The 26408-nt window shown below is 43.0% G+C and overlaps 1 protein-coding gene across 1 annotated transcript in view; it reads left to right on the top strand.

The window, feature by feature from the left end:
* Nucleotides 1-26193, top strand: part of PKD2 (polycystin 2, transient receptor potential cation channel) — a 52990-nt gene extending 26797 nt beyond the window's left edge. Inside the window, exons 8-15 of the mRNA XM_075929562.2 lie at nt 7338-7519; nt 8237-8357; nt 13286-13384; nt 15407-15528; nt 16826-16943; nt 17178-17341; nt 21650-21797; nt 22549-26193. Coding sequence (XP_075785677.2) covers nt 7338-7519; nt 8237-8357; nt 13286-13384; nt 15407-15528; nt 16826-16943; nt 17178-17341; nt 21650-21797; nt 22549-22788 — 1194 coding nt within the window. The 3' untranslated portion in view covers nt 22789-26193. The remainder of the gene's footprint in view (nt 1-7337; nt 7520-8236; nt 8358-13285; nt 13385-15406; nt 15529-16825; nt 16944-17177; nt 17342-21649; nt 21798-22548) is intronic.
* The last annotated feature ends 215 nt before the right edge of the window (nt 26194-26408 follow it).

Genomic DNA, 26408 nt, shown 5'->3' with positions numbered 1-26408 from the left:
GCTGGGTTGGTGCCGTAACGCCGCCCCTCGGCGCTGCGGGACCAACCCGGCAGCACCCCAGCTGCTCTATTGCAGGCATCCCCGATTCAGCTGCTGCTGAAACTGATCAGCAGCGGCTGAATCAGGGACGCCTGGGGCAGAGCCGGACTATCGTAAGGGGGGGCTATGAGGGGTCCGGGGTGGCATCCCCTCCCACCCCACTCCAGACCCCTCATAGCTCCCCCTTCTGATAGTCCGGCATATCTGATAATCCAGCATCCCCTGGGTCCTAAAGGTGCCAGATTATCGGAAGTTTACCGTATATGAAAAAATCAGTCTAGTTTGTAAGTGGGTCAAGGAATTACAAAACCACTAGCCCTAGTTGGTTCAACTGTAGCCACTTTATCCATCCATCAACCCATATACAAAAGTCCTGGTGTTAAGACATGAATAGTTTTTAAAATGTGTGGGTTCCATATTTTCCATGATTTCTGTGTTGAGACTACATACTCATTAGTGTTTAATATGATAATATTTTTGCTTTCATTGAGTCTGTCTTGTTGCCGCTCACTTTTTTTGTTTGATTCCCTTTTTGTGACTTTCTGATTTAGTCAAATTGGAAATTATACCAATACCAAAGCCTTACACTGGGGCAGCTGGTTTTAAATTGTGTTTTCTGTCCAACCATGTCTATGGAAAGCCTGTTCTGATTAATGGAATGTTAGGATAAGATGACTAGCTTCATCGACTGGTAGTTATTATGGGATGTAATTAAAGATTTAGCCATTTAATAACTAAACTTCAAAATGGAGCAACTTCAAATCTGTGCTGTTCTAATTACAGAACATGAAGGCTTGATAATATTGGCAGTTTTTTCACAACTGAAAGGTCTAGACACTTTTTAAAATGGGAATAGCCTCTTTGGGGTTCCATGTTCAGTGTGGCTCAGTGATTTCCACATCATGTTTGCTTAGGCTTTGTCTACACTAAGAGTGTAGGACAAATTTAGCCACATAAGGTTGATTTTTATAAACAATGAGTCTACTCTTCTAAGCCTGTTCCATTGACTTGAAAGGCGACTGAAGTCCATTTCAGGACTGCAGCTTTTCACAAGGAGTAATACAAAGTTTGACTTTGCATGGTTTAATTTACGGTAGTGTAGACCCAGTGTTGCAAAAGTCAACGTTCTTGGCCTCTGGGAGGCATACCATGGTGCCCTGAACTCTGGCCAGAACTTGCAACTCTACTGCTCTCCAGGTGAACAATAAAGCCCCCAGACAGTTTGAATTTCATTTCTTGTGTGGCCAGTGTTGTGAGCAGGCAGCACATGTGGCCATGAATTCCCTGAGCTCCAGTTCCCAACGGTGCAGAAAAGCACCAGCATGGAGTGCGAAGGAGACCTCGGACCTCATTGAGGCATGAGGAGAAGAATCCATTCTTGTGGAGCTACAAACCAGCAACTGAAATGCTGATATCTATGTGAAGATTGCAAAGCCCATGGTGAAAAAAGTATACATGAGGGATTCCCAGCAGTGCCATATTGAAATAAGAGCTGAGGCAGTCCTACCACAAGACAAAGGAGGCAAACAGACAGTCTGGTGCATCACTGCAAACATGCTGCTTCTACGACCAGCTGCATATGATCTTAAGGGGGTACCTGACGAACTTCCCAAGACAGACTATGGGACTATCAAGACATTCAGGGCAGCAGTGTGGAGGAGGATGAGATGGAGGAGAACAAGGAGAGTGGCTAGCTGATGAGCAACGAGAAACAAGATCTTTTTATAACCTTCCTAGGATGTCGCACAGTTGGGCACTGATCCCAGGGAGGGCACTTCTGGTGATTTGACTTGTTTTTTTTGTGCTACAGGTGGATTAAGGGAATTGGGTGTGGTGTGTGGTTGTGTGCACGCAGTTGGCTTTAAAACTGGCCATGCATAAAACTTAATTTCCAAGCCTTTCTGGTTTGCTCTGTGCTGTGCCCTCGTTATTGCCCTAGTGTCTGGCTAGTCAAAATCTCTGGATAGGCACTGTTCCTCAGTTCCCCGCCCTGCCGGATACAGAACAGCTTGTTAAGATGTTTGGAGATGGAGTGAAAATAATCCTTGCACATCTCCATAAAGCTCTCAGATGAACTTTTTCCTTCTCACAAGGTTTCTGGGGAGGCCTACCTTAGTCCATATTCATAGTAAGACACCATTCCATGCTAAACCAGGAGTAATTGGTCTGGTGTCATTGCTGCACAAAGCATTGCAGCATAAGGCCCAGATTTCTAGCCACATTCAGTTAGCATCAGCTCCCTGTTACTGGATGATTTGGAGAAAACCGGTATCTCACATGGCAACCTAGATGAAGGAGGGAAAGCTATTAGCTGCTGCCTCTTTTGCTAGTATGGCTTCAGCTGCTGCTACCTCCCCCTCTCTTTCTACTGTCCTCTAGGGATGTAAGTGACTAATCAACTAGTTTCTTCCCCTCCCCCGCCCCCCTGCCCGATGCCTCTATTAGAGGCAGCAAAGCGGGGGGAGCAGGAGCTGGTGCTGGGGGGAGCTGACTTAAAAGCTGGTTTCCCCCAACACCATCTCTAGGAGAGGCAGGGGATAGTAGGGACCGGGCGCAAACCAGGAATCAGCTGATTCCAGGCTCACACCCAGCACCAGGACACTGCGCCTCTGCTTTTGAAATGTATTAAGAGCCAGCCAGCTCTTAAAAGGCAGAGCCGCAGTGGGGGTTAGTTCCCAGGGCTGGGAGCTAATCCTGCTGTGGCTCCTCTGCTTATCAACTAGTGAATGGAAATTCCATCTACTAGTTGATTAGATTAAATTAAATTTAACATTCCTACTGTCCTCCTGCCCACGGCATTCTCCCAGGAAGCAGGGTGTGTCAAACACAGATGAGGAAAGCCACGTGAGCCACCCCTTTCCCCCACTGGCATGACCAGATCTCATTTCCCCTCCCCCTCTCAATCTCCTGTGGGATGTGAAAGTAGCAGTCTCCTAGCAAAAAAGGTGTGCCAGTCACAAAGGGGTGCCACATGAGCCACCACCTTGCCCTGCCAGCATGACCGGACCCCGTTTCTCCTCCTGCCCACAGGATTGTGCCCTGGCAGACCCCTTACCATGCCTGCCTCTAAACCGCATGAGTCCAGATGCTCCCTTGAGAACTCTGTTGTGTACCTACTGTACAGTGGCCAGTTTAAAGTACAGTTGGCTTTAAAACTGGCCATGCATAAAACTTAATTTCCAAGCCTTTCTGGTTTGCTCTGTGCTGTGCCCTCGTTATTGCCCTAGTGTCTGGCTAGTCAAAATCTCTGGATAGGCACTGTTCCTCAGTTCCCCGCCCTGCCGGATAACTTCCCCCTTGCTCTCACAAATATTATGGAGCACACAGCAGCTGCCACCGGAAAGGGACTGTTGCATTCACTGAGGTCTAACCTAGTAGGTAGACTCCTAAACCTTCCCTTTAAATGTCCGAAAGCACATTCCACCACCACTGTGCACTTGCTAAGCCTGTAGTTGAACTGCACCTTGCTGCAGTCCAGGCTGCCCATTTACAGCTTCTTGAATCATGGGAGGAAGAAGTAGACTGGGTTGCCAACAATCACTATTGGCATTTCCACCTCTACATCATGCATCTTTCCCGACCATCCCACTCCGATGTCAGTGAAATGGCCCTTGTGATTCACAAGTGCCTGCAGCACCATTGAGAAGTATCCCTTGTGGTTTATGCTCCATCTATCACCCCACTGCATGTACTTCTCCACTGTCAGAGCAGGTCTCATTCAAGTGCTCTTGAGCTTCAAGTCAGGGGAAAGCCATTTGCAAAGTTCAGTGAAAGTGGTCTTGCACATTCAGAAGTTATACATGCACTGCTGATTGTCCCATACCTGCAGCACTATGAGGTCCCACCAGTGTGTGCTTCTGTACTGGGGTGGAGTGGCCGCCCACTGACCCTGAGGAGGAAGATCCCCTCTGCCTACCAGTTGAGCTGAGGCTGATCCTGACCGGAAGCCAGGGGGAAGGCCAGAGCTATAAAAGCCCAGGTAGCAGCCTCAGTCAGGGCTGAGCCTGCAGAGGGTCGTGACGTTTGCTCAGGGCTCTCAGTCTGGGAGGCTGAGACTGGGGCCTGGTCTGGGCCTACAACCCGCCTGAGGCCGACTACCTGCTCCCGGCCTGGGCGGCTGTGACTGAAGCCTGGCCTGGGCCTCCAACTTTCCAGGAGCCAGAGGCCGACTACTGGCTACCTGCCTGGGAGGCCAAGACTCGGCCCGGCCTGCATTCCTTAGCAGGCCTGCGGAGGACCCAGAGGGCCATCTGGGTTCCGTGCCCAAGCCCCTGCCCAGGAAGCTGCTGCCGCTGCCAAAGCCAGAGGCTTGGCCCAAGCTCCTGGCAGCACCTGACCCTGCAGACTGGCCCGGATGCCTGACCCCACCTGCACCAGGAGACCGGCTGAGTCCCGCAGACCTGAAAGCCGCGGAGGACTGGAGTGGGCCGCCGGGACTCTGCTGACGCCACTAGCAACCCAGGTACTGGCTGAGAGGGAGAACAGAAGTCGCCCAAGGGTTAGTGAGGGCTGCTAAAGGTCCCAAGGCCAGTATGTTTTGGGCTGGCGCTTACGCTGAGCCCATAGCAGTCTGTATTGCTGTCCTAGGGCCCTGGGCCGGGATGCAGTGGAGTGGGTAGGCCTGTGCCCCCCCTGCCACCCATCTACTGGGTGGCAGTCTCCCCCCTCGCCACGGCCTTATTTGTCCGCTGCAACACCCTGAACCAGGGTCTGGCTGTGCTTGCTAAACTGACTGTACTGTTTGTTTGTTGCCCTGCCCTGAACCAAGGGCCTGGCCTAACTGACTGGGGTTTGTTGCTGCCACACCCTAAGCCAGGGCTTGGCCAGCCCCAAAACTGACTCTGCACGCGCGCGCGCGTGTGTGTGTGTTGCCCCACCCTGAACTAGGGCCTGGCCCACCCATAAACTGACTTTGCTGGGGTGTTGCCATGTTCTGAACCGGGGCCTGGCCGATACTTAACTGACTCTGGGGTTGTCTGTTGCCATGCCCTGAACCGGGGCTTGGCCCATCCCCAAACAGGCTCTGTTAACTTACCGCCCACCCTGCACCAGGGCCGGGGCTAGATAGAGAGGGTCTTTATGTGCCACCCGCCTGAAGGAATGCCAGGCACGGACTAGTGACTTAGGGACTTGCCTAAAGGGGCCAGTGCAGTGGGGGCGGAGTGGCAGTCCACTGACCTGGAGGAGGAGGAACCCCTCCGGGAAGCTGAACTGGCTACAGCTTGTCTGATGGCAACAGTACTGGTGTTTCACTGGGTCCAAAGGGTTAAATATCTGCGACATTTCCAATTTGCTCAAGTCAAGTGCTTGCCTGAACAGTGTGTTTATAGGATCCCAAGATTCATCCTCTACTTCTTCCTGGAGTGCCATTCGTACTTCACCATTAGGTGCACTAATGTAAACATCATTATCACAATGCTTTGATGCACAATGGGACCCATGAGGGGGTCCGTGCTCGTACTGCCATGGCATCTGCGTGGGTAACCAGGGCCAAAAAAAGACGCGAAAAGTCTTGTTTCCTATTGATCTCAAGCAAGGGGGTCGGGAATACACAAGCGCATTATGGGACGCTGACAACATGAATCCAGAACTGCCCATTGCACAGTTTTAGTCCCTATGTGCCTGGGAGCATAAACCAGAACGCGAAGCAGCACAGGCACTGTGGGATAGCTCCATGGCAGTTTCTCTACTGGGGATGCACTGCTTCGAACCTTCGACTTTACATAATCAGGTAGTAAGAAATCAGCCTTAATAAATGTAATCTTATCTCACAGCATAGATATGACCTTAGTTTACAATAAAAATGTCTTTTCCTAATTCCCAACCCTGACAGTTTATCTTGGAGTCTGCGAGTCATGCTGGGTTATTCCCTCCACACGTAATTGCTAATAATAAAACTTCTTTGGACCAAATCAGGCTCTTAGGTTGCACAGGTGTCACAGTCAGCCCTTAGTGGGCTTGTTTGTGTATAATTCACCAGAATTTAAGCTCATTCCATTCTGCTTATGAATTGAAGAATAGAATCCAGCTGAGGCCACCAGAGCTGTGTAGGATTAGCAGGGTTGATGGGAGTAAAAACAAATAACAATTAACTTCTCTTACTTAAAATTAATATAGCACTCAGGGAGCTGATTTTCTGAGGTAGAAGTTGACACGTTTGTAGTCACTTTTCTGAATAGAATTGCCCATAGGAAAATTAGGTTTTAGAGTAGCAATTTCCAAATTGGAGGGCAGAGGGATTTCTGAAGAGTCTGCCACTCTATTTTCCTAACTTGCCTGTCTCAAAAGCGGTATTGTATAGTGCTGCTGTTGCAACCTTGCTTACTGTACCTCAGATAACAATCCCATTTAGAAATTCTGTCTAACAAAATGAGAGAGTTGAGATTCATGTTTTTGGAAGACTTATCAAGTGTGAAGACATTATTTTGACAGAACCTACATTGCCCGTAGCTGTAGGACACTTCTATTACAGCTTTTCCATCTTGCAAGAAGTAGTTTATAAAATATATAAAATTCCCTCTGGCTCTTCTGTGATCTCATTTTATGCTTCCAAAATTTTTTAGTAATCTATTAATTTCTGGATATGAAGGTGATAATAACTCAATGATAGTAACTCATTGTATCGTGATGTGGAGAGAGGGAACCTTGAAATATGAGTGTATACTACATGGCACTACTTAAAGTACTCTGGTAAATCCAAATCCCCCGTGATAGGTTTTTTTTCTGTCCATGTCCATCTTTGCTTTCTGCCCCCTCGAACTGCGGAAGCTGTCTAATGGATGGGCACCTGAGCATTAGATTGGAGGGAAAGAATTCCTGCTGCATGCTTTAGGAAGTAACACAGATTTATTATTAATTTACCAAGTGACTTGTGTATTCTACCTCTATGATATAAAACAAAACACAATTATGTACATTTTTTACACCAAAGAGGTGATTAATATTAAATAAAAAACAATCTCAGTATGTCTGTTAGGTTAGATAAAAATGTATGCTTCAGTATTTTTCCCTCCATCATACTAGTTCTAATGTTGGCAGTCCAACATCAGCACAACTTTGCATTAAAACCAATGGACACATATAGTGGAGCAGAATTGGAAATTTGGTTCTCCCTCAGTGACTTTTCTTCCCATTTCTAGTATGAGTGTTAGAAAGGATATTTCTAAAAATAAAAGTATATTCATTTTCTGTATCTTCATTATTAAGTTCTCTTGGATTAGAATACACTGTGAGTGTGAGAGGTTAAAAAAGCTGCTCATTTATAAGTAGTTGTCTCTTGTTTTTACATCTTTTAACAGCTCTTCAAATTTGTCAGCTTCAACAGAACAATGAGCCAGTTATCTACCACTATGTCTCGCTGTGCCAAAGATGTCATTGGCTTTGCTATTATGTTTTTCATTATTTTCTTAGCATATGCTCAGCTGGCTTACCTTGTGTTTGGAACTCAAATTGATAACTTCAGCACTTTCCAGGACTGTGTGTAAGTATAATAATAAACAGCAAATGACCTCCGCTACCTCATCAAAGACAGAAGATTTTATAATAGCTCCAGATAAATAATGAAAGTTCTAGACAGCTGATGTAGATGTATGGGATTTCTAAAAACTGAATTAAACTTTTTAGAAATTGTTTCGGTTATATATTTATATTTATATTTTTTGGAAAAAAAAACCCTTCACTCTACAATCACAAATAAGACAATTGCTTATAACAAAATTATTTTCCTGAGAATTGCAAGTATTTCATGACAAAAACTATATTAAACATAGACTTATACTTTTCCCCTTAACATCTGAAGAGATGAGCAATTCTTCCAAATAGGTAGAAGTGATAGGCTTTTAAGAATGTATCATTGACTATTACATTACTTTACATTGTAGTAGTGAATGCATGTAGTGATTACACAGTAGCCTAAAAACTGCAGTACATCTTTATAACTACCTGTGACTAAGAATTGAATACTGCTTATTAGACATTATTAGAAATTATTAGTAATTAGCAATTATTCCAAGATTACAGGATAATTATTTAAAAATGTCTATAATTTGTAAAAAGGTTGGATTTAGTTTAATTAGGTTCTATTCCTCTGTGACTGTGGTGAAAAAACTTAGCTCAAAATAGAGTGAAATGTCACAAATTGCTGCCAGAATTCAAAAATGGTTTAACAGATAGCTGTGTTTTTGTTTTGTTTTTAAAGCTTTACTCAGTTCCGCATCATTTTGGGAGACTTTAACTTTACAGAGGTTGAAGAAGCTAACAGAGTTTTTGGACCAATTTATTTTACTACATTTGTGTTCTTTATGTTCTTCATCCTTTTGGTATGTAAGCTTTTGTTTATGAAGGAGGGCAGGTGTCACACTTGAGTTTTAAGTTACTTTCCTTTTTACATCTCTCAGTCTTTGGGTGACAGCAAGCTTACAATGCAAGTGGAAACATAACCTTTAACAGATGCCCATCTCCACACTCTATTTGTCTTTCAAAATAGAGTTGCATTGCATTGCCACAGTTCTTCAAGTGTTTTCCTGGTTCAAGAATACAGGATACCCTTACAATTCGCGGAATCACTATTCATGTTTTTGCATATTTGCAGGTCTCTCCTGCCCTCCCCCTTGCATCCCATCCCTTAGCCTGGGAGGAGGAGGAGAACGTGACCTCAGGGAGCAGCAGTCAGGGTCCCCCTCCTGCAATCACTGCAGAGTCCGGGAGCCACAGGGAGCACACCAGGGCTCCTGATCCCAGTGATGAGTTCCCTGTGGCTCCCAGCTCTCCATTGCTCACGGCCCTGTTTTAAAATATTTATGGAGCAGTGGTACCCTTTCTTCAATAAGATGCAGAGAAAGATGGGATCTAGCTTGTTTTGATCAAAGTCAGGGTATGTCTACACTACAAAGTTAGTTCGAACTAACTTTCATAGGCACTACACTAGCGCTCCGTTAGTTCGAATTTAATTCAAACTAGCGGAGCGCTTAGTTCGAACTAGGAAAACCTCATTTTACGAGGATTAAGACTAGTTCGAACTAGCTAGTTCGAATTAAGGGGTGTGTAGCCCCTTAATTCGAACTAGTGGGAGGCTAGCCCTCCCCAGGTTTCCCTGGTGGCCACTCTGGCCAACACCAGGGAAACTCTTCTGCCCCCCTCCCGGCCCCGGACTCCTTAAAGGGGCACGGGCTGGCTACAGTGCCCGTGCCAGGTGCAAGCCTGCCAGCACCCAGCCAGCAGACCCTGCACCTGGCACGGATCGAGCCACCCACCCGATGCCCCCCAGCCCTCCCCCTCTTCCCGGGACCAGGCTGGCAGCTCCCGGGAGCTTGCCCGGGACCGCAAGAGGCGGGCACCCGCCTGGGCTAGTGCAGACATCGTGAACCTCGTCCACGATCTCCGCACTAGGCACAGGAAAGTGGCCGTCTAGGGCAGGAGAGCTGCCAGCCTGGCGACCCAGGAGCAGGTGTGCAAGAGAATCAAGGGGGTCCAGTGAGACCCCCGACCCTGAGCTTACAATGGCCGTCCTGGGTCAGACCAAAGGTCCATCTAGCCCAGTAGCCTGTCTGCCGACAGTGGCCAACCCTAGGGACTCTGGAGGGGATGGACCGAAGACAGTGACCAAGCCATTTGTCTCGTGCCATCCCTTTCCAGCCTTCCACAAACTTTGGGCAGGGACACCACTCCTACCCCATGGCTAATACCACTCCATGGACCCAACCTCCATGACTTAATCTCACTTCCCTTTAAACTCTGTTCTAGTTCTAGCCTTCACAGCCTCCTGCAGGAAGGAGTTCCACAGGTTGACTCTCTGCTTTGTGAAGAACAACTTTCTGTTACTAGTTTGAAGCCTGCTACCCATTCCTTTCCTTTGGTGTCCTCTAGTCCTTCTATTATGGGAACTAATGAAGAACTTTTCTGTATGCACCCTCTCCACCGCACTCCTGCTTTTAGAGACCTCTATTCTGTCCCCCCCTCCGTCTCCTCTTTTTTCTAAGCTGAAAAGTCCCAGTCTCTTTAGCCTCTCTTCATATGGGACCTGTTCCCAACCCCTGATCATTTTAGTTGCCCTCCCCTCTCCCAGCCTCTCTCTTCCCCTCTCCCACCTCCTTTTCCCAGTCTCCCCCAGTTTTGTTCAATAAAGACAGATTCCATTTTGGAAGACACGTTATCTTTATTTTGTACATCAAGAAGAGGGGCTAGGAAAGGGTAAGCGGAAGGAAGTGAGGGAGGACTGGGGCACGAGCCCCCGATGGGGAGCACTGGGCTGGCTCTGTGGGCTTCTGGGGGTGGAAGCTCTCCTGCAGCCCCCCAATTGCCCCCTCTCCCCAGATGGCAGCCTGCGGCAAGTGCAGCCGGGCTGATGGCCGAGTGCTGTGATGTGCCCAGTGTGGGCACTCCGGACACTCCGAGCCAGGACTGCTTTGCAAGCGGGGCACCCCTGAGAACTCTGTCCAGGGTGGGGGTCGGGACCCTTTAAGCACAGCCCTCGGCTAGGCTGAGACAGCATCTCCACGCTCTATGTCCTTCTCTGATGCCCTGCCGGCACTGCTTCCGGCCATCCTTAAGCCCGGTTCAGGGTCCACTTAATGTGGACATGCTAGTTCGAATTAGCAAAACGCTAATTCGAACTAGTTTTTTAGTCTGGATCCGTTAGTTCGAATTAGCTTAGTTCGAATTAATTAATTCGAACTAAGTTAGTTCGAATTAACGTTGTAGTGTAGACATACCCTCAGGGTGTTATGATTTTAGAACTCTTTTTAACAGCCTAGGCCCTAGAAGGAAAATCTACAAGGTTTTGATGCTATTATGGAGAAAGAACAGAGATGAAAAAATCTACAAAGAGCCTTAGAAGCTAGTTATATTTTTTTTCTTTCACTGAAACTGTTATAGGCCAACATCACTTTTGAAAATGGGACTTAAATGTTTTAGGGACTTCACTTTTGAGAATTCTATTCCAGATTTAAAAAAAAAAAAATCCTTTAATTAAAAGAGTATTAGTATTCTCTTGGAATGCTTCATCCACAGATTGATTACATTTGGTGGTAAAAGCAATTTCAAAGCCACTCACAATATATGTATACTTTTCCAATTAATTAGATGCTATAAAAGTTAATCTCAAATCTTGGGCTTCCACATGATGATTTGTTATGCTACTGATAACCTATTATGTGGGACAAGATTTTTTTTTATATTGATTCTGTGGTTAATTCAGTACTATTGTGTGAAACAGCCTTCTACATTATTTCATGATGTCTCTTATCTAATGGGAGTTTAATATATTTTGGGGGTGTTATGTTTTTTTGCATGTGACAGGTGTTGAGCTCCTCTATAGTACTATAATTATTATGAGATTAAGAAGTTTGTGAAAAATGTAGCTGGCCTGAGGAAGAGTGAGCTAGAAACAGCATATGGGACACTTGAACTTACAAGGGATGTTAAGCAGGTTTGAAATCCATTGTGAAACATCTCAAAGTTAAAACAAAAGGAGGTTGGTATTTTACAGGAGGAAAAAGCCCTTTTAATTAGATTGTGACAGCATCACTGATGGGCGTGGTCCCACAAGAAGTTGCATCTACTTCATTGGTATTGTTACATAGCAGAGTAAACCTCATACACTGTGGCTGTTTTCTTTTTATAATGTTATGGCCTGTCGGAATTTGCAGGTCTACACCATTTTCAGGTATTGTTATTAGGGCTTAATGGAATTGTATTGAAAGCTCCTGTAGAGCAGTCACTAATGTGATACAAAGCAGCATTCTTAAATTTTGTTGTAAATTGAAGATAATAAAATGAGCATAAGTCAAGGGTGAGACTCAAGCCAGACATTTTAATTGTCCTGGCCTTTGGTGTATTGCACACTGACATAGTGATACATTTTAAAAACAACTTTTAGAGAAAAAAATACTGAGAAATTTTAGAGCAGTCCAACTAATGCCTGTCATTTGCTCAAAGACAGTGGTTTGAGCATTGGCCTGCTAAACCCAGGGTTGTGAGTTCAATCCTTGCTGAGGCCATTTGGGGCAAAAATTCATCAGGGATGGTACTTGGTCCTGCTGGGAAGGCAGGGGACTGGACTCGATGACCTTTCAAGGTCTCTTCCAGTTCTAGGAGATGGGCAATCTCCATTAATTTAATTTAAAAAAACACTTGTGGGGCATATATGAGCCTGATTGGTATATTGATACATATATTTACTTTTTCAAGTAGTTAGTGTATGTCTGGTACATTAAATATTTGACACGTAGTAATTTGAAATGGTTGACTTACTCACTGATATCGTTATAGCAATTAAATTCTTATCAGACTTCATATTCAGGAAACATATATGTGCCCAGTAGCTGATTGTGTTTTAGACCTGCTGTATACTAAAAATGTAACTGCATTTGTAATCAGTTAATTACACTGTCATCTGAGCTGATTAATATAGTTGTGTCCACACACAAGCTTTTATGTCATCCATCTATGTTAGTAGTGAAGCTATGTCATGCAGTCTAAATCATGTATAACCGCCTTCTGGGAAAATCTGGGCAGCTATTTGAAACCATCTAAGCAGGGGACAGTTGGACAGGAGGTCATGTGTGCAAAAGAGAACTAACATCTTGTGGGATATTACCTTCTGAGATGTCTTGCCACAGAGAATAATCAAATAAGTGACAAGGGCAGGATTTGTGGTCCTATCAATAGTACAATGAAAGTGTTCCAAACTATAACAGGAAAACTTTTAACTGCCTAGAAAAACTGCTGGAAAGGCAGAACATTAATAATGGCCACATTTATTGGAATAATAATTAGTACAGGTTAAACCAGCACAGTGGAGAGTGCAGCTGTGACCTGGGTGGGGGTGCAGTCCCGGCAGTGCTGGAGGCAGTGGGGCTGGTGGAAGTGAATGCAGGAGGCAGCAAGCCTGGGGGCAGAGCCGACAGCTGGTAGAGGAGCCTTGACTGCCCCTAGTCTGGCAAACACCATGGTCTCACGGGTGCTGGACCAGGAAGGTACCACCTGTAATAATCAATTAACTGTGCAGTTTACTGGTTACATTCTCAGTTAAATGTTGTAGTTACAGAACCTTAAATTTCAGTATCTTGACTGTTCAATATTACTTTCTAACTAAGATCACTCCTGCCTTTAAAAAAAATTGTATCCATAGTATGGATTTTCTAGGGTGTTTGTAAGATTGCTATAGCAGTAGTAATAGTCAGGCATGCTGATAAACTCTAGAGTTGTATTTTTAAGATGATTTTTTTAAATTTATTTTTTTAAACAGAACATGTTTTTGGCAATTATCAATGATACTTATTCAGAGGTCAAATCAGATATGGCCCAGCAGAAGGCGGAAATGGAACTGTCTGATCTTATCAAAAAGGTATAAAAAAATTTGTTACAAATTTCAACATTTGTTTTGGCCAGATTCCAGAATCACTGCTGCCTGGTTTACCGTATAAAATACTAAACTACTGTAAGGGCAACGCTGAGTACAATTTAGTGGTGAATAAAGAAAAAAAAACCAGCGGGCAGTAAAGACAAGTCAGTCCGAATTAAGTACAAATTAAAATGAATTAGTAACCTGACACTTGGAACATTGGATCCAATCTTCTTGAATATGATAAAATGGAATAGCGGAATCTGCATTGATAAAGAACTATAGATCTGGAATTGGATTAGACTAACCCTAGGATTTCGTTTGCTTACTTTATTTTGAATTCTGACTTGCAGTATTTCTGCTCCACAACCATATGTGCACATCCATATGTGTATGTGGAGCTGTTGATTGCAGCCACTATTTTGGCTAATAAAATAAGGGGTGGCTGGGTGTGTAATATCTTGGCCTAGATATAAATTTGTCTTCTAGAAAGTGGCTTAAATTTATAGCCAGCATCCTCTAAAGTTTTGAATATGGCTGTTAAAATGGTGGAGAAAACTAAAAGTGTTATATTTTTGCAGTGAATTGGTGCAAAATTGTATTATCAGAATATATTTCAAAATGTGATGTTTTACAAAATGAATAAATAACATAGTTTGTTTTCTACCCATAGCTATAGAATTAAATACCCAAATAGCATTGACATTCAGTTTGAGTTGGGTATCTGAATTTTTTATGCTCCTTTAGTATCCTAACCTCTAGTTGCAGATAGTGTAATTCATAGAAACATGGAAATGAGAGATGGGTAAGACTTACTGAATTATCTTGTCCAATCAGTGCCTAATGTCCCAGAATAGTCAAGGAGATGACTGAGGGGATATCTGAGCCATTAGTGATTATCTTTAAAAAGTAATGAAAGACTGGAGAGATTTCAGAAGATTAGAAAAGAGTAAATGTAGTCTTTCACCCTCCATCTATAAACAAGGAAATAAGGATAACGTGGGGAATTACAAAGCAATCAGCTTAACTTCAGTACAGAAAAGATAATAGAGCAAATAATTAAGCAATCAATTTGTAAAATAAGGTGATATGTAACTGCAAGCATGGATTTGTGAAGAACACATTTTGTCAAAGCAACTTAATAGCTTTTAGAGTAACAAAGTTTGTGGACTGGGAGGAAGTGGTAGATGTTGATGTATCTTAACTTTAATAAGATACTATTTTGTATGATTGTCTCATAAATAAACTACATGGGCACTATAAGGTGGGTGCATAACTACTCTGGGAACGATTTCCCAATTAGTTATTTGTTTTTTCACAGCAAGGGCATTAGGGGAAAACTTCCTACCTGTCAGGATAGTTAAGCATTGGAATAAGTTCCTTAGGGGGTTGTGGAACCTCCAGTCACAGAAGGTTTTAAAGATCAAGTTGGACAAACTCCTGGGCTACGTCTAGACTGGCATGATTTTCCGCAAATGCTTTTAACAGAAAAGTTTTCCGTTAAACGCATTTGCGGAAAATAGCGTCTAGATTGGCACGGGCCCTTTTCCACAAAAAGTGCTTTTACGGAAAAGCATCCGTGCCAGTCGCCATTTTCGCGATCGGGGCTTTTTTACGCAAAACAAATCTGAGCTGTCTACACTGGCCCTTTTGTGCAAAAGCTTTTGCGCAAAAGGACTTTTGCCCGAACGGGAGCAGCATATGAGAGAACATGAGATTGTTAGTGTTCTTGCGGAAATTCAAGCGGCCAGTGTAGACAGCTGGCAAGTTTTTTTGCAAAAGCAGCTGCTTTTACGGAAAAACTTGCCAGTCTAGACACAGCCCTGGAGACTGAACTAATAATCTCTCAAGGCCCCTTCCAATCTTACAGGCCTATGATTCTTCCAGTGCTTGTCAGAAAATATTAAATGTGGTTTGGTTTTATTCAAATGCAGGCAATCTTCTTTACGTGAAACAAGCAAAACAAAATTAACTATATTAGTAGAAGTAAAGTTTTATTTTGTCTCTTACTTTATTTTCTGTTAGGGATACAGTAAAGCCATGATCAAACTTAAACTGAAAAAAGCTACTGTTGATGACATTTCAGAGAACTTACGACAAGGTGGGGGCAAGTTAAACTTTGATGAACTACGACAAGATCTCAAGGGGTAAAGAAACTAGTATTTTCTATCTTAAACATATGCAAAGGATCCTTCAGATTTCCTCAAGGCCTGTAGGATGTGAGGGGGAGGGAAGTCCTTATTAAGGTACATTAAAGCAAATAAAAAACAATATGTGAGAATACTTCTGTATCTGGTGGGTTGCTAATAAAGCTTACACTTTCTTTTGTATCTAATGGAAGTGTTCTTATGTAAATAAATAGGGTGCTGGAAAATCTACAGTGTGTTAAGATATTCCAAGGGCATTGCAGAAATAAAACCCCTAACAAAAATGGAGGTGAGGGAAGAGAGAAATAATGTCTAATGGTGTGAGCTTGAGTGAGGTAATTTGATTTTCTTTGCTTGCTGCATCATACTAGTTATAAGCTGGACCCTTCCATGTTCCATGAGGCGTTTTGGCACCATTATTGAAGAGGATTGTTAACTTATTGAGAGAAGGGTGGTAGTTACATTTAAGTAGGACCCTGCTCTAAAGGCTTACCAACAGTTGCCCTCTTTCTAGCCTCCTATTTTTTTTGGAAGGTTAGAAGTTGGCATTTGAACAACTTAGTTGCATTTTTTATTCACATTTTTTATTCAAATTTTGTTCTCGGTCCTGAGAAGGGTTTTAGATTTGAGGTGGTATTGCAATCCATAGAGAACAATTTTTCCGGTATTTTTTTCTTTCCAGTCTCTCAATAGCCTTTGAGCTGACTTGTCTTCAGGATTTCATGAGGATGGATGGGGTATCAACAAGACTGGAACACATCCACTGTAACCCAGAGACAAATGAAGAATATTTCCTCCCACAAATGCTGTTATAAATGGGGTCCCATAAAATTTCATTTAGTTGCCTGGCCAGTTAAGCAGAAGTACAAATCAAAATGTTTCATGAAGAGTCACCTGCATGGAGAGGATAGTTAAGACTAGGGCTCCTGCTGGTCAGATGGCATTACTGTATTCTCTTTTTTCCCTTCACATAATTAAGAATGTGGGTAACAGTAAACTGTCCTGAATGCAGTCTAGAGAAGAGGGAGTAGTGTTGTTGGGGAGGAGGGGGGTGGAGGAACTTCTAAAATAATGGTCTGGGGCCAGGACTGTTAGTTACATGTACCCAAGCTTTGCCAGCATAGTTAGTGGGTTTTGATTTGTGATGGAGAAATTTGTAGGCAGCACTGAATTAAGCAAGTATTTTGTCTTTTAGAATCTTTGCTATAGTTAAAACTTTTTGTTGTCTTCCCCTGCACCTTCACATTCTATATTTTTTGCCAATCAAAAAGGGGGATCTATTTTACCTTCTTTTCAGGAAGGGTCACACTGATGCAGAGATTGAAGCAATATTTACTAAATACGACCAGGATGGGGATCAGGAATTGACAGAACATGAACATCAGCAAATGAGAGATGATCTAGAGAAAGAGAGGGTAAGTCATGCTTTAGGGTAATTGCAAGACCTTAAACAGTTGGGTCCTTGAAGTTTCTAAGCATCAATTCTCATTTGCATTAGATTTTCTCTTACTAATCTATTATGTTGTCTAATATTCACTCCCAGCAAAGTTATAAAACGGTGAGAAGTAGTTCTATCAATGAAGTCATGCGCCTTTGATCTTCAGCACACAGGTGAGAATCTAAGGATGACTTGTTTGTTTTTCATGAAGGAAGATCTAGATCTGGACAGGAGTGTTCTACCACGTCCAATGAGTGGTCGAAGCTTCCCTCGCAGTCTGGATGACTCTGAAGAAGATGATGATGAGGACAGTGGACACAGCTCCAGAAGAAGAGGCAGCAGTTCTAGTGGAGTTTCATATGAAGAATTCCAAGTGTAAGTGTAAACACTGGCGCTGTGTTCTTTTAAAATATATATATTGTTCTCCAATATAATTTTTGGTATTAACCAAATGAAAGCTAAGAAATGTATTACAAAGCTAACTTTGAAAATAGCTATTATCATTTGAAATCTGTTCTTGCGTTCAAGCTGTTAAAAGATCTTGGATGAAAGTGGAAACAAAAGAAATATCAGCACCCAGATTAAATTAACCAACTTAAAAAGTGTCTGAGAGGTAGCTATGTTAGTCTGTGACTTTAAAAATAACAAGAAGTCCTTTGGCACTTTAGAGACTCACTATGGGTACGTCTAGATTGCAAGCTTCTTTCGAAAAAAAGCATCCACAGCTCAACACTGGATTGAAAAAGCGATCTGCTTTTTCAAAAGAGAGTGTCTGGACGGCATGGATGCTCTCTCGAAAGAAAGCCCTGATTGCTATTCACAGAATGGCTTTCAGGGCACCTGTGATTTTTTGATTGCCTCTTATTTCAAAAATGTCCCTGTTCTACATCCATACGTGTCTTTTTTTTTTTTTTTTCAAAAGAGCTCTTTCAAAGAAGGCGTTCTTCCTCGTAATTTGAGGTTTACCAATGTCGAAACCCCCTCCCCCGCGTTCTTTTGATTTAATTTTGAAAGAACATGATAATAGTGTGGATGCAAGTGAAGTTTTTTTCGAAAAAAGGGCAGTTTTTTCGAAAAAATGTAGTCTAGACATACCCTATATATAGAGCCGTGGTCACCAACCAGTAGATCGCTATCTACCGGTAGATCTCAGGGGTTCTAAGAGTAGCTCTTGAGCCCTCTCTGAACTACGCGGTTGCACAGTACATTTACATTAGATTTCCTCATTTGAGGAGCAGCTACTCACTGAACTAAAGGATTGTCAGGAATTGGTATTACATAAGTAATATAGCTATGCATTTAGCTGAAGTGGTCTCTTTCTGAAGGCCCCAGTCACAGCAAGCATGAATGGAGTGGTTATGATTTAGAGTAGCTGGGACCTGATTGATCATCTTCCTTGTTCAGTACTGATTGTGTGTAATGATCCCAAACTGTATTATAATCAGATATCTGTGCAATGGATATATTTTCCTTATTCCCATGTAGCAGCATTTCCCAAACTATGGGCCAAGGCCTGGTACCGGGCTGTGGGAAAAAATACCAGGCATCAGCGTGGCTGGTGATTTCTGGGAGGGGAGAAGAGCGGAGTAGGCTGGGAGGAGGTGGGGGGGGGGAGGGGAACTGGCTGCTGGGAAGCAGGGTTGGGGGCGGTTGTCCCGCAGAGATCAGGGCAGGCGGGCGGCCGGCTGGCGGAAGCAGGGTTAGGGGTAGTGGGGCTGTCCAGCAGCAATCCGGGCGGGCGGCAGAAGCAGGGTTGGAGGCAGAAGGGTTGTCCCGCGGAGATCCAGGCAGGCGGGCAGCCGGCTGGCGGAAGCAGGGTTAGAGGTAGTGGGGCTGTCCAGCAGCAATCCGGGCGGGCGGCAGAAGCAGGGTTGGAGGCAGAAGGGTTGTCCCGCGGAGATCCAGGCAGGTGGGCGGACGAGCAGCAAAAGCAGGGTTAGGGGTAGCAGGGCTGTCCCGTGGAGATCCGGGCGGGCGGGCAGCAGAAGCAGGGTTGGAAGCAGCGGGGTTATCCTGTGGAGATTGGGGAGGGCAGGCGGCGGAACCAGGGCTGGACGGGGAAGATCAGGAGGAGGAGGATGGGAGAACCAGCTGCCGGAAGCAGGGTTAGACGGGGGCAGCGGTGCTGGTTGGGGGGGGGTCATTGTGGGAGTGTGGCTGACCGGAGGAGATTGGTGGTGGTGGTGGGGAACCGGCCACCAGAAGCAGGGCTGGACGGGGGCAACAGGGCTGGACTGGGGAGATCGGGAGGAGAAGGGGGAGGGAGCGGGACTGACCCGGGCACATGTGGACCCTACAGACCCTGGCAGATGAGTGAGTCTGACCGGGGATTCCATTTTCCCTCCCTCCTCCCCTCCCACATACCCTCCCTCGAGTAGTTGCGAACTGTCTGGCTGGTAGACACACTCAGGCAGCCTGAGCACATCTACCAGCCAGGCAGTTTGCAGCTAAGGACTGATACACCTAATTATAATGAAACTTACCTCATTAGAAAATACCAGACAGTGTATATGTCTGGTAACGTCTCAATTTTTCCTGGACTAAACCCTCAAATACTGGACTGTCGGTACAAAACCGGACACCTGGCAACCCTACCCTTCCTTGCACCCTCCCTCCTAGCCAGATACTCTACCCCCAATCTGCTCCTGCTCCCACCTCCTGGAGTGCCCATGCGGCGCCAGGTCCCCCAAGCCCTGGCCCAGGCTGGGCGGAGGATGCAGCCGGGTGAAACACTGGAAAATGTATTCATTTTTCATTCTTTTTTTAATATGTGTTTATATATTTGGGCTGCAAAAAACAGTACTGAAAAAAACGGGTTCCAACTAAAGTAAAAAGTTTGGGAAACCCTGATCTAGCCAGTTTTCTATGCACCTTACAGTCCATTTATCCAATCCATGTTCCCTTAACTTGCTGGAAAGAATATTGTGGGTGATTGTATCAAAAGCTTTGCTAACGCTGGCACTGAGGGCTTTGGGAGGACCAGGAACAACTTATTTGAATATTCATCATTTGCTTAATGAATGTGCAAATATGCAAATGAATGTTACCAGTCCTCCAAAAGCTCGTGAATGTATTGACTGGTCCCCATGTCAAAAAGTTTGGGAACCCCTGCCATATGGGATGTAGAACATGTCAGTTGATTTGCTTGAGATGGCACTACCTCCAACAACACAATTTACACTTGTTACTTGCTTTCTAAATCTCCCTTCACTGAAACATTTCATTAACGTTAAGATTGTATGCTATGTTCACCAGCTTGTATGTGACAGAGTGAGTGTGTGGACAGATAGTAACTAGGTCTAGGGAAAAAATAAACCTAGATGCCATGTTTCCGTAGACTCCATAATCAGTTATTCTCAAACCATCATCAAAAATAAAATGATCATAGAGAATTATTTTATATACATATAAAAAACAATTATGTCTGTAAACACCTAGCTCAATTAGCTTACATAGAGACCAGAATATGGAACCCTACTTTCATCGTGGAAATGTGTGTCTCTCTCAAGACATAGCAACACTTCTACTTATTTTTTTTCTTCTCTCTCAAAGAATTGCATTGTCCACCCAGGATACTATGGAAGTAGCACTCTTTTTCTCTGTGGAAAGCAGAGTGCCTCAATCTTCTGTAGCAAACACCAGAAGTGGTACTGACCAGCTCTTGAGTGAGTCCCACCCGGCCCTTCTTTACTGTACAATTTATATCAGGGCTGGGCAAAATATCACCCACAAGGCTGAATCCGGTGCACCAAGCCGCCAGATCCAGACCTGGGAGCCTCATCCAGCTCTCCGCCTGCACTGCTCCCAATCAGTACTCTGGAAAGCCTGCTGCAGGGCTTGGAGTGTAGGGTTTGAGAGGTGGTATAGGTGCAGGAGAGGATTCTGGCCTGGAGAAGGATGTAGGAGGGAGGGAGTGCAGGTTCCGGGAGGGGTTGTGACCTGGAGCCAGGAGTGCTTGATCTTGGGAGGGAGTTGTAACCTGGGGCAGGGGATTGGAATGCAAGGTTTGGGAGGGGGTATAGCTGCAGGAGAGGATTCTGGCCTGGGGGAAAGGTGGAGGAGGAGGGAGTGCAAGGTCTGGGAGAGGTTATGACCTGAGGCATGAGTGCAGGCAAGGGTGCAGGAACTGGGAGGGAGTTGTAACCTGGGGCAATCCCCTGTCCCAGGTCACAACCCAAACCACTGCACTCCTACCATAAGTCATAATCCCCTCCCAGACACTGCACTGCCTCCTGTACCCCAGTCCCCTGCCCAAGGTCACAATCCCCTCCTTCTCCCAAATCCCAAACCCTTACCCCAAGCTCCCTTCTGCACCAACCTCCATCCCAGACTCCTCATCTATATTAATGTAATGGAAGAGTGCAGCCCATGCCACTTCTCAAATTCTTGGAGCTGCCCCCTCCCCCATAAAAAATGATTGTCCACTCCTGGTTTATATATGATCCCTTAAAGAGAAGGAAACAAGAGAAAACAATTTAGAATTTTGCATTTGCTGTTGCACCTCTCCCTTGTTGAAAAAATTACAAAGTTATTCCACTGTCTTTTGGTTTTGTAGCTTTAATAAAAGTGTACAGATGTCATCTGATAAACTTCCCATTTCTTACAAGCCGATTGGCTACAACCAAATTAATGGTTTAAAAATGGCAATAACATTAAAAATTAGCAAATATCTATTGCCTTCAGGCTGGTGAGACGAGTGGATCGCATGGAACATTCCATAGGGAGTATTGTTTCCAAAATTGATGCTGTTATTGTAAAGCTTGAAGCAATGGAGCGAGCCAAGTTGAAAAGGAGAGATGTGTTGGGAAGACTGTTGGATGGAGTTACAGAGGTAAGGAAAATCCATTATGATATGAGTAGTTAAGTCGACTGATCAATAACTAAAGAGCTATTTTCCTCTCAAGTAAGATGATCTCATTTGTTTTCTTTTCTACTACTTCACACATAGGATTGTGATAACTGAGATGGCACTTTGGCAATGGTAAGCTAGTAACTTATAGCTTGAGTTTATTTCCAAGCACTTGATCAAAGTTGTGCCAATGACTATTTATCATAGGGAATTAACACATCCCTGCGTAAAGATTCTGCCATATCATGACAATGGGCACAGTATGAAAGCTTCTTGTCATTATTCTGCAGCTGCTACCACAGCACTTTCATTTCTTGTTTAGAAGAGACAGTGCTTGGTTTAGTACGTGTTTCTCAAAGTGGGCTAATAGGCCACTCCTTTTTTTTTTTTTTTTTTTTTTTTTTTTTTAAATCTGAAAGCTCCGTAGCCACAGAGCCCAGTGGCTCCGGTTCACTGTATCCAGCTAAGGCAGCTCCCCTTGGCAGGAAACAGTGAACCAGAGGCAATGGTAATCGCGAGGCTCCATAGCTATGGAGCCCTTATATAAACAAACCAAAGTGGCCCATTAACAGCTTTGGCCCACTTCGAAAAATACTGGTTTAGTACAAAGCCACACTTCACAATGAATTCATCTGAGATGTTTTAGAATATTGTATGTACCTTCTTCCAGAATTTTGATCACAATCAAATTTGGAAGCTTACACATTGAGCTGATACCTTTCTTTGCATTTAGGATGAAAGATTGGGACGTGACAATGAAATCCACAGGGAACAAATGGAGCAATTAGTGCGAGAGGAATTGGAGCGTTGGGAGTCTGACGACACAGTTTCCCGAATGAGCCACTGCTTGGGAACACCAGTTGGCCTAAATAGCCAGCCTCGTTCTAGGAATTCTCGTCCATCCTCCTCTCAATCAACAGAAGGCATTGATAGAAGCGGAGGAGGGAATGGTGGTAGCAATATCCATGTGTAATATTCTTTGTTTTTTAAATGTCATTCCTGTATTGTCACAGTGAATGCACTATTTACTATTTGTTTTCCAAAACCAGTGATGAATGTTAAACCTACCAGTGTCCCCAGCTAAGGTTTGATCAGTAAGCCATAGGAACATCAAATCTACAACCACTATGTCAGATGTAGAGGGGCATTAGATTCCTACCCCACTAAATAAGGTGGTGTTCCCATTGCCACCTAAAGTGGCTTTAGGATCATAATGCACCAGCAGCATTGCTTAAAAAGTAACTGCACTTACAGGATCTGTGCCTGAGGAATTTTATAGTTTCCGTATCCTCATTCAGTAAATACAACTGTTCTTTTTTTTTTCTAAGAACTTCCATCTTAATGTTGCTACACAGCAGGAGTTCATTTTGGTTAAGTAAAATAGGACAGTAAGGCTACATCTACACTGCGGAACTATTTCAGGATACTGGAGGTATCCCCAAAATAGCTATCCCGCATCTTAACAGCAAGCCCTTGTACACCTCATTCCATGAGGAGTAAGGGACATTTTGGAATAGTGGGCTATTTCGAAAATTATGAAATAAGCTATTTTGAAATAAGATCAAAATAAGATATGCAATTTGCATAGCTCAAATTGCATATCTTATTTTGATCTATGATGCAGTATAGACACACCGTAAGACTCTACTTTCCCATTAGATAATGTTGGAGAGTAGTTTCAAAGTCGTTGTGAAATAATGTCTTCTAAAAGTTTTGATTAATAGCTAGCCAAAAATACATTTAACTCTCAACTTAAATGTTTAGATTTCCAGTGCTTTATAATGCAAAATATTATTCTTAAATTCTAAAATATATTAATAAGATTTCCTATATAGTTATTCCTGTCAATTATTCCACACTAATTACAAACAAGTAACACTATCTTCTTCTTTTGGAGTTTTCATTTAGTGTGCTAAGATTTTCTTCAATTGATTTTTAAAGTAACATTTCCTATGTGTCAGTGAATTAATGGCTTTTTTTCTTTAAGGGCTTGTCTGTAATGAGAGGATTGACCTTGCGGAGGTTGATCTTCTAGTGTTCGATTTAGCGGGTCTAGTGTAGACCCCCAAATTGAATGCTCAGGGCAGCCCCCATAAGTGTCCTGTACTCCTTATTCTGCAAAGAGTAAGGGTAGCTGATGGTAGACACTGTGGTGGCTTGGCTTAAGGTAAGCCATTTTGCGTAGCTGGATGATGTACTTTAAGCTGACCTGCCTGGTCTAGTGTACACCAGGCATAAGACAGAAGGTTTTGTTTAGTTCATTTTTATTATGAAGTAGAAGTATATGCACGTGACATCTTATTCATATTTTAGTGTTTTAAAAGAAACTCTATGGAAACTGCCTCTTACACATAAGAGCGACAAGGTGGGTAAGGTAATACCTTTTATTGGAATAATTTCTATTTACACAACTAATAGACACTACACATATCTTTCTGTCTATTCATAGCTGGCTTTTAAGGACAAATTTTCAAAAATGAAGACCTTGGAGCTTCATGTTCATAACTGTACATGCAGAAACTGGGTAAACATTAGTTGTGAAAATCATCAATGAATCTTGGTGGTGGGGGTAAACAGGATTGACATTTTGAACATTTCTGACCAGCTTTAGCAAGTATTCATACCATTTCAAAGGCAGGTGCCTAATTAGCTGCTTATGTATGCACTTAGCTAACCTGCATGAGCAATTGCAGTTATATTTTTGCATGTAAACTTTTTTCCTGGAGGGAACTATATTGCGTTTTTCTGAAATTGTTCTTTTAATATAATTAGCACATTTTAGTACAAAATTTGCTAGATTTGAGACAGCAGTAGAGCTTTGAAGCAGCAACAGCACTGACACTGAAGTTGGAGGCAAATATTTTTACTATTTTTATAGTAACATAAGTTTTGTTAGTGAAATATGGAGTCTTCACTCAAGCCTAAGATTTACAATAGGTTTAAAGGGGAATAGAAAGCTTAATATTCAAATGAAGTACACAATATTCTAAAGTGTGGATATTTGTAGCATGTAAGAAGGAAAATATCTGTGCCTTTTTATTGATGCTGGTGGCTTTTATGTTGTGTTTATTATTGCCTCGGATAAATAACCCTGAGTACCTTATATTTCGTGTTAGTATTTTTGGTTTGCTATTGGATCAAATACAACTCCAAAAATTCGTTTTCAAGCACGTGTAGTTACATTACATTGTCATCTAAGACCATTCCATATGATCAAGCACTTTACCTTGATAAAAACAAAACTTTTCATATGTTTACAAGAAAGTGCATGTTCGATATCTCAGATGAAAGGACTTCTCCCCTACAGAGAGCTGAAATTTCCCAATAGTGGTGGTCAAGCGCCACCACTGCCAAATAGATAAGAAATTAATCCAAATGAATTTACAGCAGAATAGTTCAGGTTAAGATTTTATCACTGTTGTTTTCAGTAAAGGGCAGGGACAGGTCACAACCAGTAAACAAAAATGTATGGGAAGCCCTGATTTGTTCCTGACTTACTAAAAATAACTGGCAAAAGGGGGTTGATGAGGGGATGAGAGCCTGAGTCCTGCTGCAGGAGGGAAGAGGGATCCAATACTGCTGGCACTGTGGCTCTCAGGTGTGTGGGGCCCACCGAAGCCCAAAGTGGCTCAAAGCTCTAGGGACCCTGACAGCTCTAGGCTATTAGCACTTGGTCTGTTAGGTAGTAAGAGTATCAAAAGGCCAGATATGGTATTATGTGGCATATATTTAAAGTTTAAAACCAATCATCTGACCAAATGATTTGGCTTCACATGAAAGGTTGCTAGTGCTCAGGTAAAGTGATCTTTTTTTATAAAGATGAGATGTGTTGTATGTCTATTGCTACAATATGCTAAAGAACTAAGGAAATTTGCATGGGGAGAGTGTTTGTTAGCTGTGCCTTTTCAAAACACTACAGCTATCACTGTGGTTTAAAATGTGTTATAAAACTTGTACCTTTTCTAAACTAATATTGAACAATTTTCTTAGTATGTTAATTATGAAAACCAAAATGTTTGTATTCATAGCTATATTCATCTATATATCTGTAACGTGTCGTTACTTAATAACAAACTTCATTTTGAAGTGCAATAAGCTTTCAAGGAGTACCCATGTGTATTGACAATGTGCCATGCAATAAATACATGGCAACTAGACAAATGTGTTATACATGTCTTATTTTAAGTTTAGATTTTCTTGTAACTGTAACTTTGTTTCTAGAGTAAAGGGTTTCTTCTATGTAAATGTAAAGTCTTTGAATTAACATTTGGTCTTATTAGGAAGCTGTTAATTATGTAAGTCTTCCAGTGTTATCAAAGATTTTTTGTTCTATAATACTGAGCGCTTTATTTCCTAATAAAGATTTTACTTACGAATACCACCATGTATGAGTATTCCGGACAAAAATAAGCTGCATTTAAATCTGTCTCAGTATAATGAATGTCCTATATTTGACAAGTTGCTTCTTTCTTTCCCTTTCTTCTTATCCTCTAATTCAGTTTTAAAAATTAAAAAAATACAGCTGTAAGACCATACCAATCCTCCCCTTTGGTAGTGTTCAAAGTAAAGTAAAGGCCTACTCAATGTCACTTA

Source organism: Pelodiscus sinensis, chromosome 4 (assembly GCF_052426305.1).
Source record: "Pelodiscus sinensis isolate ZL-2025 chromosome 4, ASM5242630v1, whole genome shotgun sequence".
Classification (NCBI taxonomy): domain Eukaryota; kingdom Metazoa; phylum Chordata; order Testudines; family Trionychidae; genus Pelodiscus; species Pelodiscus sinensis.
Note: the sequence above shows the minus strand (reverse complement) of the source record. Positions and strands in the feature narration are given on the sequence as shown.